The following is a 14,315-nucleotide window of genomic DNA, read 5'->3' as shown; positions in this document are numbered from 1 at the left end:
TCATCTCAGAAAGGACTCGCCAAGATCTAATAGTAGTTTAATATTTGCTAATAACAGTTTTCATGAGCTCCACTACTAATGCTGTGACCTCCAGGTCCAGGTACTGTAGTAGTATCTATAGCAGAACAGAGTTTACATTCACCTGACTCTTCCTCTTCTAGTAATTATGGAAGCTTTGCTGGAGTAAGACTAGCTGAGGCAAGCATGTGTAGAAGCCAGAGGATAATCTGGTCTGATCTAGAAGGATTCCCAAGGAATTGAAGCCTGAAACATAAAATACTGTGCCCATAATAGGGATTGGTCAAAATCTGTGTATTGTGGTGCGGGTTGGGCCCTACAGTCTCAGCCCAGATCCAGTAAAACTAGAGAGATGGCCATGAGAGCAGTGAGAAGACAAGCACTGAGAGGGGTTAAAGGAAATTGGACTCATTTTCTTTGGAGCTGTATTGGTCAGCATCAGAGCAAGCAAGGCTCAAGATCAGCCTTTGTGCTAGTTTGTCACCATTCTTTTAATGTCATTAATCTGCAACATGATTTGTGTAGGCTGTTAATGGGTTTCCTTGTCATTTTCTGTGACATTAAGTTAAAGGTTACAGTCCCAGACTTTTATGGGGCTTTACTCCTGAACTTGATTATTGTAGTCATTAAATCTCAAATGATGCTCTCAACCTAATGAGTTGATTGCAACATACACCCTCCCAGGCCTTTGTGTCCTTTGTCTTTGGTAGCCAGTGTTTTGTAATCAACTTGTGCTCTTTTTACAGATAGTTCACATGCTAAACATGACCTCTGCCAAAATTGTTTCATTTCTCTTGCAACCTGAGGAAAGCCTTCATTCCCTTCAGATTCGCATTGAGTTTGAAACTGGAATAAGTTCTGGAAATCAGGAACTGCTGTTGGAAACAGGGATTTGCCTGGACCCTCGGAAACCTGCTTCCCAGTGTGTTATTGATGGCGTAGTAAGAATTATTCTGTTCATTTAATGTCTTTCACATTCTCAGGGAATTTAAATATCTTAGGGGAGATAAGTGGCCTTAATTTTCTCCTGCTGGAGCAAGTTTGCTCTCTTAAGTCTTAAGGTCTGGCATTATTTCCTTTCTGAGGAAATGTACATGGATTCCCATAGTTATACTTGGTCTAAATAGTTAAATAAAGTAACTTGGTAGCAAAGGGCCCTGTGTTTCTGTGGGATCTGTCAGAACCAGCTTTTAAAGTCACCAGATAAGAAGAGTGTCTGTCCAGAAAAATTATTCTGTGATATAACCAGGGCTACTAACCAGGGTTAATGGGAACTGTGTTTGGGATTTGTCTTGTTTATGTTCTCTTTTCTCATCAGAGAGGCTGGGATAGCTACATGGTCTATCTGTTTGATAAAAGCAAAACTGTCTATGATGGACCCTTTGCTTCTCGGAGTCTGTCTGACTGTGTAAATTATATTGGTAAGTATGCTGGAGGACAGCTGAGAACAGAAGGCACTGCTTCTCGTATAAAATGAGACTAGATTGCCTTACAAATCTCAAATCTTGAAAGGCATTCTCTAATTCAAAGAGGATCATTTAAGAACCTGGAGCAGCTTAACAAAGTTTGATCTACAGGGCTGTATCTCCAGATATTATAGGTATAACGGAGTTGCCTACCCTTTGGGAAATCTCGTGTAGAGCAACTTAAGGATTCATCTTAGGTGTTTGCCCTTGTGTCAAATTCTGTGCACTGAATAGCATCTGACCCACCTAAACTCTTGAACATAATCATTGCCCTACTTAAGCAGAGCCATGATGTGAGTGAAGGCTTGGGAGGCAACATGTGCAAGCTAATCTTGTAGCCTGTAGCAGGAAACTTTTAGTCTGTATGCATGCTGCATCCTGGAAAGAAGACTCTGGCTTCAGGGCTGTGTTTTCATTTGCACAGCCTTCTGCTCTGCTAAAGGGTCTTGTTACTTCATACCCACTGAGTGTTTCAGTGACATTGTACCCAAAGATGTTTGCATAACTTGGGACCTAGCCCAAGTAGACATCCTTTTGTGGTACCAAAGGTCAAGGATCTTCTTATCATAGGGTTTGGCACATATCCTTTCTTCTCCTCCTCGCTGTGCACGGGTTCAAGTAAGTTCCAGCTCATTGCAGTCCTGTCTTCTGAGACTGGGTGCTTTGAATAGTTATAAGCAGGTACCCTCCTACCTAGGAGGGCACATCTCCTAACTGTATGCTTCAGAACCCTATATCAGCTCCCCAAGGATACAGATAACATTTTTGCCCTCTATTATCTGTGACAGTTCCATTTCAGGTGTGATCCATCTCTAGTTTCTCAGCTAAAAGAAAGAACAAGTCACTCATTCTGTGCTGCTCATCATTCAGGCCCTGTATAAGAAATCCACCTTGCTCTGATCATGAAGCTACAGCACTGTGTTTGGCCACACAGCACCAGCAGCAGAACTGTTGTCACTCTCCCCTGGAGGTTATGACTTAGGGCTGGTCTTCAAAGGCACACTTGGCAAAGGTTTAAAACTTGAACTCTTGTGCTGGTTTCCCAATAGTTTTTAGCTCTAGTAATAATGTTTCCATAACTCTATAGCACTGGTCCTACTTCTGGTCTCACCGAGTAGAGACAAGTATCTGAGAAAGTCCATTTGTTTAGTTCCTGGGAGTTCCTGGGAGTCTGTTGCTGCATGAGTACTCATGGGATTTTCTTGAGTTGATTCCTGTTAATGCTGGTTCTTCTGTCTGGCCCTGGCATCATCAGCATACTTTGAGACCATAGACAAAAGCTGCTTCTTTGCTTACAGCTTCACTTACATGTCCCCTGAAATGACAGCAATCATCTTCAGGACCTAATATACCTCTATGAAGGCATATATATATATATCCAGTATACCTGTGTGAAGGACCTTGTGTATCCCTATGAAAAAAAAAATAGTGTCAAGGGACAGGAGGCATTACTGGGATACTGCATATAAAGGACATACAGTTAGAATTCAATACCTTTATTTTCTTTGGCCAGGCTGTGGAGAAGTTGGGATGGTTTTCCCTGTCTCTTTTTACTGTCACTCAGATTTATTCTATTTTTTTCATGTGTTCTGGGCCATTTTATTCTGGTGAAACTCATTGCATGGCATCATTGTGTTGAATCTCTTGGGGCTAAGGCTTTTTGCAATGTATCTATTGATGTCCCAACCTACTGACAGTTCCCCATCTCTGTATGGGAACACACTTAAGTCCTGCATCTTTTATTCTTAAACATCTCCATTCAAATATCTGAGAGGAAATATATGAAAGATTTGAAGACATTTTCATATTGTACATGTGTCAAGACAGGGACCAATTGATAGCTCAGGCGAGTGCTTTAAATAGAGTTTTTGATAAAGCCACCCATAGGTCTTTCCTCATGCCATGTTTCATGCTACATACTCCATGTCTGCTAGTGCCAATGGGCCGAAGTGCTCAAAGAAATCAGTACTCTCATACCTGGGACTTAAAATGCAAGCTGTTGCTTGGCCAATAAAAGGCTGTCAGATACCTGGGGAGCCATAACGTAAAATGCTTATGCACACGTAGGCAGCATAACTGCTCAGTAAAAACTGAGCGTATCTTATGTAGCTTGATCCCTTATTTCATGCACTTGAGGCATGAATTAGGAATATTTAAGCACTGAAGTTCTTTTCTTAAGTTGCCCTTTCATTTGTCTACAATTGTGTTTTTCTTGCATTCAGTACAGGATAGTAAAATCCAACTTCCAATTCCTCAGCTGCGCAAGGTGTGGGCAGAAGCCGTTCATTACGTGATTGGGCTGAAAGAAGATTACAGCAGGCTTTTCCAGGGCCAGAGAGCTGCCATGTAAGTTGCTACTCCTTATTCAGAAGATGCAGTATTATGCAAACACAGAGATTGCTTGCATGGAAATATACATCTTGGGGAGTTTTGATGAACCCAAAGTTTTATAGCCCTCTGCTGTTCTATACTTTTACACTGTAAAACATATTTGGACTGGGAGCTCCTTCTTCTCTTGGAGTTTCATTACATAGTTCCTGACATTAATAATAAATGAAAAAAATTGAACCTTGAATATAGTCGTGGTCTCACAGAATAGTTGAGGTCATCAGGGACCTCTGGGGGTCATCCAGTATAACCCCCTGCTCCAACAGGGTCACCTGTCCCAGGTAGCTCTTAGATGTCTCCAAAGATGAGGACTCCACAACCTCTCTGGGCAACCTGTGCCTCTGCTTGGTCACCATTACAGTCAGTGTTCAGAAGGAGCCTCCTGTGTTTCAAGTTTTTGCTCATTGCCTCTGGTCCTGTCACTGGGCAACACTGAAAAGGGCTTTGTTCCATTCTCCATGCATCCTCCCTCAGGGTGATCCCCACTCTGCTGTCTCTTCCCCAAGCTGAGAAGAGTCCCAGCTCCCTCAGCTTTTCCTCACAGGAGAGATGCTCCAGTCCCTTATTATTCTTCATAACTCTTCGCTGGCCTCTCAGTATGTCCATGTCTCTGGTGTATTGGGAAGCACAGAACTGGACCCAGTGCTGAGTAGAGGAGAAGGATCATCCCCTGCCTCTACCTGCTGATAGCATTTGTAGTAGTGCAGGCCAGGGCAGTCATTTCACAAGAGGCAGAACAAGTGGAACTGTTCCTTACGTTTGTAGGGTTTTGTTCCATGACTGAATCACAGAATGGGCAGTGTCATTTATCTCAAGTTATAAAAAAGGCACCAGCATTTACCAGGGGCAACGTAAACTGCAATATTCTACATTTCAAAGAGTGTTTAACAGAGCTTGACAAAAATATATCTGTCTTTCCTTCAGGTAATTGGACAGTACTGGCCATGTAAGTCCAGATCTGCTTTCCAACTAATATGTGCTGTTCTTGTTGAATTTGCTAGGCTCAGTCTCCTTCGGTATAATGCCAACCTAATCAAAATGAAAAACAATATGGTATCAGCATCTCAGCAACTGAAAGCAAAGCTGGAATTCTTTCATCAAAGCATTCGTCTCGACCTGGAGAAATACAGTGACCAGATGGCTTATGGCATATGTATGTACTGGGTAATACTTGCCTGGGTGTCTTGTCTGATCATATATAGGATCCTATTTAGGATCAGACTGACTATGAAGGACTTTGGGTAAGAACTAGCTTGAAAGAAAACGAATGAATGGTGTTCTTCAGCACCCTAATGGTGCTGATGTAGAAGAATTTGGCAGAAGCAAAGGCAAGAGTATAAAAAATAAAATGTTTTCAGTGACAGTGAAACAGGTGGTCAGCTGTTCCCCACTGAGAACACCAAGCTAAGAAAGTTAATAGTACTGGATGCAAATGTTTGCCATTGTTCAGAGTCTGACTCCTTTGGAGTTGCCACTGGGCATAAAGTGAAGGGCACAGTTGCTGTACTTGATGCACAGAGGAAAGGCCACTAACCATGCATAGCACAACAAATGGGCATGGTGGTTGTAGAAAATGCTGCTTTGAGTGGCACTAAGGGAGTGATTGTACTGTGCTTGGTATCAGGAGGTAGCGTGAGTCAGGAGGGGAGATAAAGTAAAAAATCACCAGCTACAGTTTTACTGTCACAGAAACATCTGTATCTTATAAACACGATTCACAGGGCAATAGTAATATTTATTCATAGTTTGGATATGTGGATCAAACCTGAAGCTCAAGTGAAAAATTATGATTAGGCTGAATAATGATGATGATGGAAAATGGATAGACATGGTGACCTGGTTTTGGACTGTCCTTGCTTAATCAAAAGTGGCAGTTTTTGAGATCAATGATGGAGTTTAGAGACTCAAACTCCTTTTAGACCGGTGATAGCAAACAGTGAAATCCTACCAAAGGGTTTGTGTGTGAGTTAAGGCTGAGCATGGAGTTGTTAAGTTGCTGTTTTGCTGTCTGCTTGGTCCTTCAGATTCGGCTGATGTATGTAAAGTTTAAGTTGTGCTTAATTTTTGTGTCTATAACTTTTCATAAATGAAAATTCTCTTCTCTGAAGCTTCAGAAAAGATGCTCAAAGCCTGGAAGGAGATGGAAGAGAAGGCCTCACAGTGTGCGAAGGTAAAGGATAGCAAAGAAGCTTTGTTATCAATCTGTGAAGATCATGATAGGAACTTAGAGGGTCATATGTGCCACTGCTCTGTCCCTTCAGCATGTTCCATATCCTACCTGCTGTGGGAATGAGAATATTGCTATGGGTGCATTAAAAAAGAAAAGCAGTCTTTAGTCACCAGGTTGTTTGAATCTAGTGATTTGAATAAAACCAGCAGAAATGTCACTGGACTCAGTTGCCTATATAGGAGAGTAAACTGTAGACACACATTATTTATTGCCTAAAAGAAATAGTGTTGCTGTAGACAGGAGTCTTCCTGGTTGGATTTATTGCACACAAAAATTTCCATTGCTGGAAGTGAACAGCCATTCCAAAAGCTATCCCTGGCTGTTTCCAGAAAACCAGGAACCTCAACAAATATTTACTTTGCAGACCATAAGAATTACGTTGGGACTGTGCAGCCCACATCTATAGTCACACTATGTCCAATATTCAGGGATGGGAAATGTTTTACTCTATAATATACAGTGGTATCTGTCTAGGGGGCAGCTCAACTTCTGTGATTTCAAGAGACACAGTTATGCTGTGTGGTGAGTCACAGTGCTCCAGTTAAAGTCTGGATAACAGTTGATAACAGGGATTACTTCACATTTTTCTTCCAAGCTGATTCTCTTTTTATTGTGTGGCTTCTCGCTTCATGGTTTATTATTATTATCTAAATGCTAATATACTTTCTCAGGAAGGCCCACAGTCTCAGTGCCTACAGGCCATGGTGCTAAGAGGTCACTGCTGAGGTGACCAGTGCTTCCTTAACTGCTGGGGATTTCAGTCCATGTCTGGCACCACGTTCCTGTTCCTCACACTCAGAAATCTTGTTGTTGGTTGCCTCTCCTAACTTAGTGGGAGGGCTTGGCATAAGATTGGTGTCTTATATATTGCTTTGAGTAAGATGTGAAATACCAGAGAAATGTCAGGCCAAAGTGCATATGGGAGGGTAAAATGTGAAAGCATTCCTCTGTCCATACTGTGAGAAGGAGAAAAGAATCTTCACTGCTAGAACATACGTAGAGCCAGAGAGTGTGTGTGCATGCAGCATGTATCCCAAAGAGATAGAATTTATGAAGAAACTGATTTTTCTCATCCAGCGTGGTTATCAGTGATCTGGATCTCAGTGGTATTATGCACTGAGAAGATAGTAACAGTAACCTCAATTATTGTAGCAGCAGTAGTATCAGAGAGCTTTTTTTTTTTTCATAAACTCTGTGTGGAGTCAGTCCATTATCCATACAGGTATTCTGAGGATCTTTAGCCACCTTATTGCTCCTGTCCTGCAGTCTGATTTGTACTTACATTTCACCACTAGGCTAAAGATATTGGATATCTGGATGAGCAGATCATGGCTCTGCACACAGAGATTGTTGAGCTTCAGAAGAGTCCGTACGCCAGGCGCCAAGGAGAGGTCATGGAGAGCTTGTAAGTCCTTTGATTGTTGTTGTTATTGTACATAAATGGATTTCTTCTATTTCAGTGCCTGAAGTGGTTCCATCAGCACTTTTGAAATGCCCTCCTTGCTTTTTGCAAACTGTGAGTATAGAGTAGTTTGCAGTAAAAGTGAAGAGCCCACCACTTTGGCTGTACATTCCTGCTTCATCTTGAAGTTATGACAATTACTTGGCAGTATCCTAATGCAGAAGTCTGCACTGCTGTATCTGAAAGCTAGCTCTGCAAGAAAGAGTAACATTCAGTCTCTTCAGTAAACTCGTCTTCTAATATGCCTAACTTACCTTTTTCTTCTTTTTAAAGGGAGCAAAGAGCCATAGACCTATACAAGCAATTAAAAACAAGACCTCCAGGTATGGAAGGAGCTGGTTTGCAGACTGTTTCACACTTGTACTGCATGACTAGTTTTTTCTGAACTCAAGCCCAGAAAATACTGTTTTGTAGAAGAAGGCAAATGATTTTACTATAGAAAAACTCAAGGGTACACCTAAGCTGGTTTCTTCTTTTGTGCTGAGCTTCTCCCAGATCGCTGTAGTCCTGTTGCTTCAGTTCTGGGTTTGTCTCTTGGTTTTCTGTCTTGGAGCATCTGCCCTGAACATGTGTCTGCCTTCTGGCATTCTCTACCATTTTTACCTACCCTCAGTGCTATTTCTTTACTCCCCCAGGGTATGGGAAGAGCTGCTGTTCCTCTGTTTGTCACTCCAACCACAGGGCAGTCCCTTTACTCCCTTTCCTCTCTTAATTATTGGCAGTATTTAGACCCAGTCGGTATCAACCAGACCTCTGCTCACCCCACACCCCCACTGTGAGACAGGGAAGAGAAAATCCATCCAAGGGCTCATTAATCAGGACAAGGATAGGGAGGTTTTCATTCCCCCAGTAACAGGCAAAAAACCAGAAACTCAACTTGGGAAGGCAAAACCTAATTTAATCTACCAGGAGAAAGAGAAAACATAACCAGATCTGAATACCTTCCCCCCACCCCAATTGTTCCTGGGCCTGAATTTCTGCCAGGGGTTTGCCTGGACTGGGAGTCAGGGTTTAGAGTTGGTTTACCACCCATTGCTTCTGCTGCTCCTTCCTCCTCAGGGGGAAGGCTTCTCACATTCTTTCTCAGCTCCAACACAGAGTCTCTAATGGGAAAGAGTCCTTCAAGAACCCCTCTGACATGAGTCTCTCCCACGAGGCTTCAGTCCCTCAGGAACAAACTGCTCCAACGTGGGCTGCCCACAGAGTCACAACCTCTTTTGGGAACAGTCACCTCCCCTGACACAGGGTACTCCACAGTTGCAAATCCACATCTGCCCTTCTCTGTGATCCTGCACAGGCTGGCTCTTCACATCTGCCTACCTGTGACACTCTCCAGCAGCAGGTCCACATCTGCTCACCGTGCTCCTTTAGGCACTGCCCCATTGTGCTCCTCCATGGGCTGCAGGGGGGCAGCTGCCATCTCACCACAGGCTGCAGGGAAATCTCTGCTCAGGCACCTTCTCCCTCTCCTTCCTCACTGACCTTGATGCCTTTACTCTGGCATTGCCTCCTTCTTTCCACTGCTTTGCAGGTGGTTTTTATGTTTGCAGTTTCTTGAATATGTTACTCACAGAGGCACATCCAGCTTCCCCTCTGTGCTCAGCCTTGGGCAGAGGTGGGGCCAGAACTGGAACTGGAAGAGCTTTCAGCATCTTCTCACAGGAGCCACCCCTGTTGGCCTCCTGGCTTCCAAAACACCACTACACTAACCCAGGACAGTTGTACTGGATGGAGCCCCATGTTTGGGGGTTATTATGTTCTGAACATTGTAACTGGTGAGCAGAAAGTTTGGTTGCTTGTGTATATGACAGCTACCTGCAGTCATTATTGAAACTAGTATTGAGACAGCAAGAGTGACTGGAACTGTGTATGTTACTTTGGAGAGGAGACAGTGAGGAAAGGCTGTGCCTAATGAGAGACCATGACAGATTTTAAGATGTTTCAGTTTGTTTGTATTTGTTGAGTCAAATAATTCCTTGACTCTGGGCATTTGTGTCCAGAGTGGCTCCTTGCTGAAGAGCAGTTAACTAATGTGGTTGATGACCCTTCCAGATAATGCCTACAGTGACAGCACGGACATGGTAAAGATCATTGTGCAGACAGTACAGAGCCAAGATCGAGTTCTCAAGGAGCTCTTCGGCCATCTCAGGTACTATACACCATAATAAAAAAAAAAACCAAGTAAAACTTGCAGCTTTAGTCACTTTGTATCAGGAAAGGAGAGGGAAAACCATGGAGACCAGAGCCCAAAAGCTCCATCCACAGGGATACATTTCTCATGGCAATATTAATTCTGCTCCTTTGTGTCTATTGAATTTCCACTTTATAAAAATGTACAGCTAATATGTACAGCTAATAGGGAAGGGGAGGACAATGCAGTGGCTGGTATTGTAACCATCGAAGAGTTCACTTTAAAATGAGGCAAATTGTGTTAGTATTTAGGTTGGGGTTAAAACGTTAGGAAAAAAAAAAAGGAGTAGAGTAACAACTGAGAAGATACCACTGTGATTTGTTCAGTAATTCTTCATGTAGCTCAGAAAAAATGTCATCATGTAGATCCTCAGAAGTTAGCAAAGCATTATCTAGTTTTATTTGCATGTGATGGCTTATGCTTAGGAAGTCCTGTAGAGAAAGTTGTTAGCTATGGTTTAGTCAGCCCTCAAAGACCAACACAGGACAGAGAAGATTAATAAAACAAGAGTTGCTCTCTTTTTCCATTGTCATCAGGGTCAATTGCATTTCAAATAAGAACAACTTATATTGTGGTTATTGTGGGTATTGATAGTCATGTTACATGCCTGCTTTTGAGTCTTGGAACAAGTGTGGGGGTCTCTCCTGTCTTGCAGCTTTTGTACCTGCAGCTGTCACAGTGCTGTGCTAAGAGAAAGAGGTGTTCTCACATCATTTTTCTTGAATCTTTAAGCAAGCCTTTTATTTTTGCCAGAATGTGTTGCCACATGAGCTGGCAAGTAACTTTGTGTTTGGTTTTTGTTATAGCAAGCTCTTGGGCTGTAAGCAGAAGATCATCGACTTGCTTCCAAAGATTGAAGTGGCTTTAAATAACATCAAGGAAGCTGACAGCCTGGTGATGCAGATGCAGGGCAAAAGACAAAGGGAGATATGGCATTTGCTGAAAATTGCTTGTGTAAGTAGCTTCTGGACTGTTTGTTTGCTCTGTGCAGGAGCCAGGGGTTATCATGTGAAACTTCAAAGACACCAGAAAGGGATAATTGCCCACACAACCACTGATTGTACTGCAGAGAAATATTGACACAGGTTTAGAAAGGAGATAGACTAAGTCCTGCAAAAGAGCCCATCGGGAGTCCTTGGTCCCAGTAAGTCATCTCACTGCAGATGACTGGTGGCTGGGCTGCTGTGGACATGCCATGAGCCTTGTTCTTGCATTCCCTGAACATCCAGGGTTGGCCGCTCCTTGAGCATGTACACTTGGTCAGCTCCAGCCTGGTGTGTTAACTATCAATATTCTGATGCCATAAAAGCAAATAAGGTGCTTTCCTGGCTACTTTAAAGTGTTTTAAGACTACACTGCTTTTTCTGCATCAATTAAAGCGACTGCACACCTGAAGCAACCTCCTGTTTTCCACATGCCTGCATTCAAGGTCAGTATAGGAGATATGCCTTTCCCTGCAGCAAGAGTTGCTGCTGGGGAGGACTCACAGTTTAGGACATGGCACAGTCTCCTAATTCCTCAGTGTGGAAGATGTGCCAGGTACAACATGAGTGACTTAATGGCAGAGATTTTTGGTACCAGCTGTTTGCAGAACTGCAGAGGGCTGTCTCAGCTGACTTACCAGCCACAGGCATGGCCTAGATTTGTGTATGTGTTTCAAACAGTGCTTATGTTTAATCACAACTCTTGAGTACAAAATAATTAAGCCTGATTAAATTCTTCCTTTGTCCATCACAACAGATGAATTTCTTTTTTCCAGACTCAGAGCCCTTCTCGATCACTGGTGAGCTCCAGCCTGGAAGGGACAGCCTCAGCTCCAGCAGCCACGTGGCTCCCACAGAGCTCATCAGGGAACGTACCTCACCCTCTGTTGTCTGTGCCTATTCCTGATGGGTAAGAGCTGTTGGGAAAAGGAGACCATTGTGTAGCCATTTAGTATACTTGCACTCTGAAATCCTGTCTTCTGCTACTGGTGTCTCCACCACATGGGTTTTCATCACATGTGTGGTGGGTCTTGGGTATGCTGGGCAGGAAGAGTTTTGGAGTATGAGGCTGTCTTGGAAGGCAACACTGTCCAACTCCTGACTGGAGTTTAAGTAACTGACCACTGGCCACACCACAGCAAAGTGCAGCAACAACATTTTAAGCCAAAATGCAGTTTGTTTTCATGCCAGGTTCTGGTGCAAATGCCAGATAAATCAGGCCATATTTAGTCCCTTTTACAGCTTCAGTGATTTTACAAACTCATAATTCAAACTGAGATCTGAAGTCAGGGCCAGTACTAAGCAATCCATCTGGTTCAATGTCTGTTGTTTTGGGTTTTTTATCATTCAAAAACAGTTTCAGTAGCTCATATGTTACTAATCCTCTTAAAAAATCAGGAATTAGTTTGGTCCAAATGCCATGCTCATGTAAAGCTTGTGTTCTCCATCAGCTAGCACTGTGCTATCCATTTCTTGCATGTCATGTCAGTCTTGGGGTTGCATTTGTTTATTAAAGCTGCTCTCAGCCAGTCCTAACTGAGTAAGAAAGTTGTTAGGAGCTTATGGTTTTTTCTCTTCACTTCATGAGCAATTTTACTTCTGGGTGGCATAAGAGAAGTGAAGGCATCTGTCAAAAGACTTATTAAGCCCTTGGTTAGCAGCAGTGCTGTTTTTTGGGGGGCTGAGACATCTGCATCAAACTTTTCCACTGTCTCTTTCTTTTTGGTTGGCCAGGGAAATGGGTAGGTTCTGCAGATACACATTTCATCAAGGCTTTTGCTGGAAGTCAGTTCATTTGTCTGGAACCCTGAGCAACCCTTTTCTTTCTGCAGGGCAATTCTTGCCTCCAAGGGGTGATCACTCTTTAATAGTTGCTTTCCTGGGCAAGGTGCCTTTAGATCTCCTCTCTTCAAACCATGACTTCACTGTATGAGGCACTGTACAAAGAGTCAGGAGATTTAAACCTCACTGGGAGGGGGCAGTCATTTCCTGCCCCTTGTGCTCTGCTCGCTTCCCAGGTTCTCTTAAGACTGAGTTTTAGTTTGGTTTGTACAGTTCCTCTGTAGGGAAGGAGTGCAAATCCACATTTCCAGCATGGGGATCTGCAGGATCCGACCTTAACACATTTGTGTGCTACAAGGTAACTCCTGCAGTTGTGGAGAGCTCCTATAAATCAGGCTTTTGGCTTGTTTTTGGGGGGGGGATTATTTTTTTTTTTCACAGTGCAGAGCCTTTTAACATTGGTGTTACTTTGTATTCTGAATCTGTCATGCCTTGCGTTCTCTGCAGGGAAAACTTTGTCCACGTGATAGAAGAGAATCTGTATTACCTCGAACTCTTTAGCAGCATTTTGCAGGAGGCAAGACAGGAGCAGAACAGTGTGCTGGTAAGTTTGTTGATGTGTCTCTGGGGATCTGACCTTTTAAAAGCCCCAGTAGGGTCCTCTGGATGTGTGGAGAGCTTTGGAGGTCTTTTGCGATGATGTGAATTGCTGTGACTGACGTGTCTGCCACCCCTCAGCCCCTCTCGTGTGCCAGTCCTTATGGAAGGCAGCACTGGGTGCTAATGCCAGCTGAGTGATCTGCACGGTGGAGTAGGCTCTGCTGTGGGACCCTGCCTGGCAGAGCTCGCTTTGGATGCTGGTTGCATTTCCAATTAGAGTCCTGGTTTGTGTCCATGCACCAGAGTGGGCAGAGTTCTCCATTTCCAGAGCCCTTTCCTCTCATGGCAGAAGGGGGGTTGGAGAGAGTCCTAAGAAGGCTTTTTGCACAAACTGTTGTTTGAAATACCAAGAACTTACAAAAGTAGATAATGATCACCCAGACATTTTGATGCAATCTGAAACTATTCCTGAATAGAGTTTCCTGAATATTTGTCTACTAATTGAGGCAGCAAGTTACTTCTCAAGAGCCTGGTTACCAGAAGAATTAAGAGCACAACAGAATGCTGCTCTTTTAAAATCAGCTGAGACCCTCTTCTGGAGGCTGTATCATAGAAGCACCTGGATAAATACAATGAGAGAAGGACAACTGGGCATGGAACTTTGCCTGCTTATAATGGAGAAGAGTGAATACAGCTTCTGTCAGTGTGAGATTGCCTCAAAAATTTATTGCAGTCCTGTAAAGAACTCCAAGGTCCACTGATACGCTGTAACTTGGATTTGCAAAAAGCTTCTTAAAGAGATAACTTCCATTCCCGTGGGACAAAAAATTTGAATCTGTTTGCCAGTAGTAACTGCTGAAATAATGTGGATCAGAGTGATGGAGAAATGGAGGTGGTTCATGAAATGGAGCTCTTACAATTTATAAACATTTTAATGTTTATGAATAATTGTAAACAGTGAACTGAGCTTACTGGAGTTACTAAAATATTTGGGATTATGGCATGAAAACTTAGTGGGAGTTTCACCTGACACAGTAATCGCAAGGGATTGAGCAATAAAAATGGGGAAATGGAATTAGCTACTGGTTAATGCCAAGTTATTAGGTTAGGGGGGAAGACAGCCTTAGTTATGCATACCCTCATCTTCATTCATTGGTTGATGAGTTCTTTGCTCCATTTTGACAGGGTTGGTATC

The 14,315-nt window shown here is 43.1% G+C and overlaps 1 protein-coding gene across 1 annotated transcript in view; it reads left to right on the top strand.

Annotated features, from left to right (window-relative positions):
- CHUK (component of inhibitor of nuclear factor kappa B kinase complex) overlaps positions 1 to 14,315 on the top strand; it is a 28,058-nt gene that overhangs the window by 12,471 nt on the left and 1,272 nt on the right. The window contains exons 10-20 of the mRNA XM_030453071.1: positions 765 to 959; positions 1,337 to 1,439; positions 3,707 to 3,830; positions 4,874 to 5,025; positions 5,981 to 6,042; positions 7,398 to 7,507; positions 7,838 to 7,887; positions 9,617 to 9,713; positions 10,562 to 10,709; positions 11,515 to 11,648; positions 13,028 to 13,124. Coding sequence (XP_030308931.1) covers positions 765 to 959; positions 1,337 to 1,439; positions 3,707 to 3,830; positions 4,874 to 5,025; positions 5,981 to 6,042; positions 7,398 to 7,507; positions 7,838 to 7,887; positions 9,617 to 9,713; positions 10,562 to 10,709; positions 11,515 to 11,648; positions 13,028 to 13,124 — 1,272 coding nt within the window. The remainder of the gene's footprint in view (positions 1 to 764; positions 960 to 1,336; positions 1,440 to 3,706; positions 3,831 to 4,873; positions 5,026 to 5,980; positions 6,043 to 7,397; positions 7,508 to 7,837; positions 7,888 to 9,616; positions 9,714 to 10,561; positions 10,710 to 11,514; positions 11,649 to 13,027; positions 13,125 to 14,315) is intronic.

This window comes from Calypte anna, chromosome 6, assembly GCF_003957555.1.
Source record: "Calypte anna isolate BGI_N300 chromosome 6, bCalAnn1_v1.p, whole genome shotgun sequence".
In the NCBI taxonomy this organism is placed as follows: Eukaryota; Metazoa; Chordata; class Aves; order Apodiformes; family Trochilidae; genus Calypte; species Calypte anna.
The sequence above is the reverse complement of the archived record's forward strand: the minus strand, read 5'-3'. Positions and strand labels throughout refer to the sequence as shown.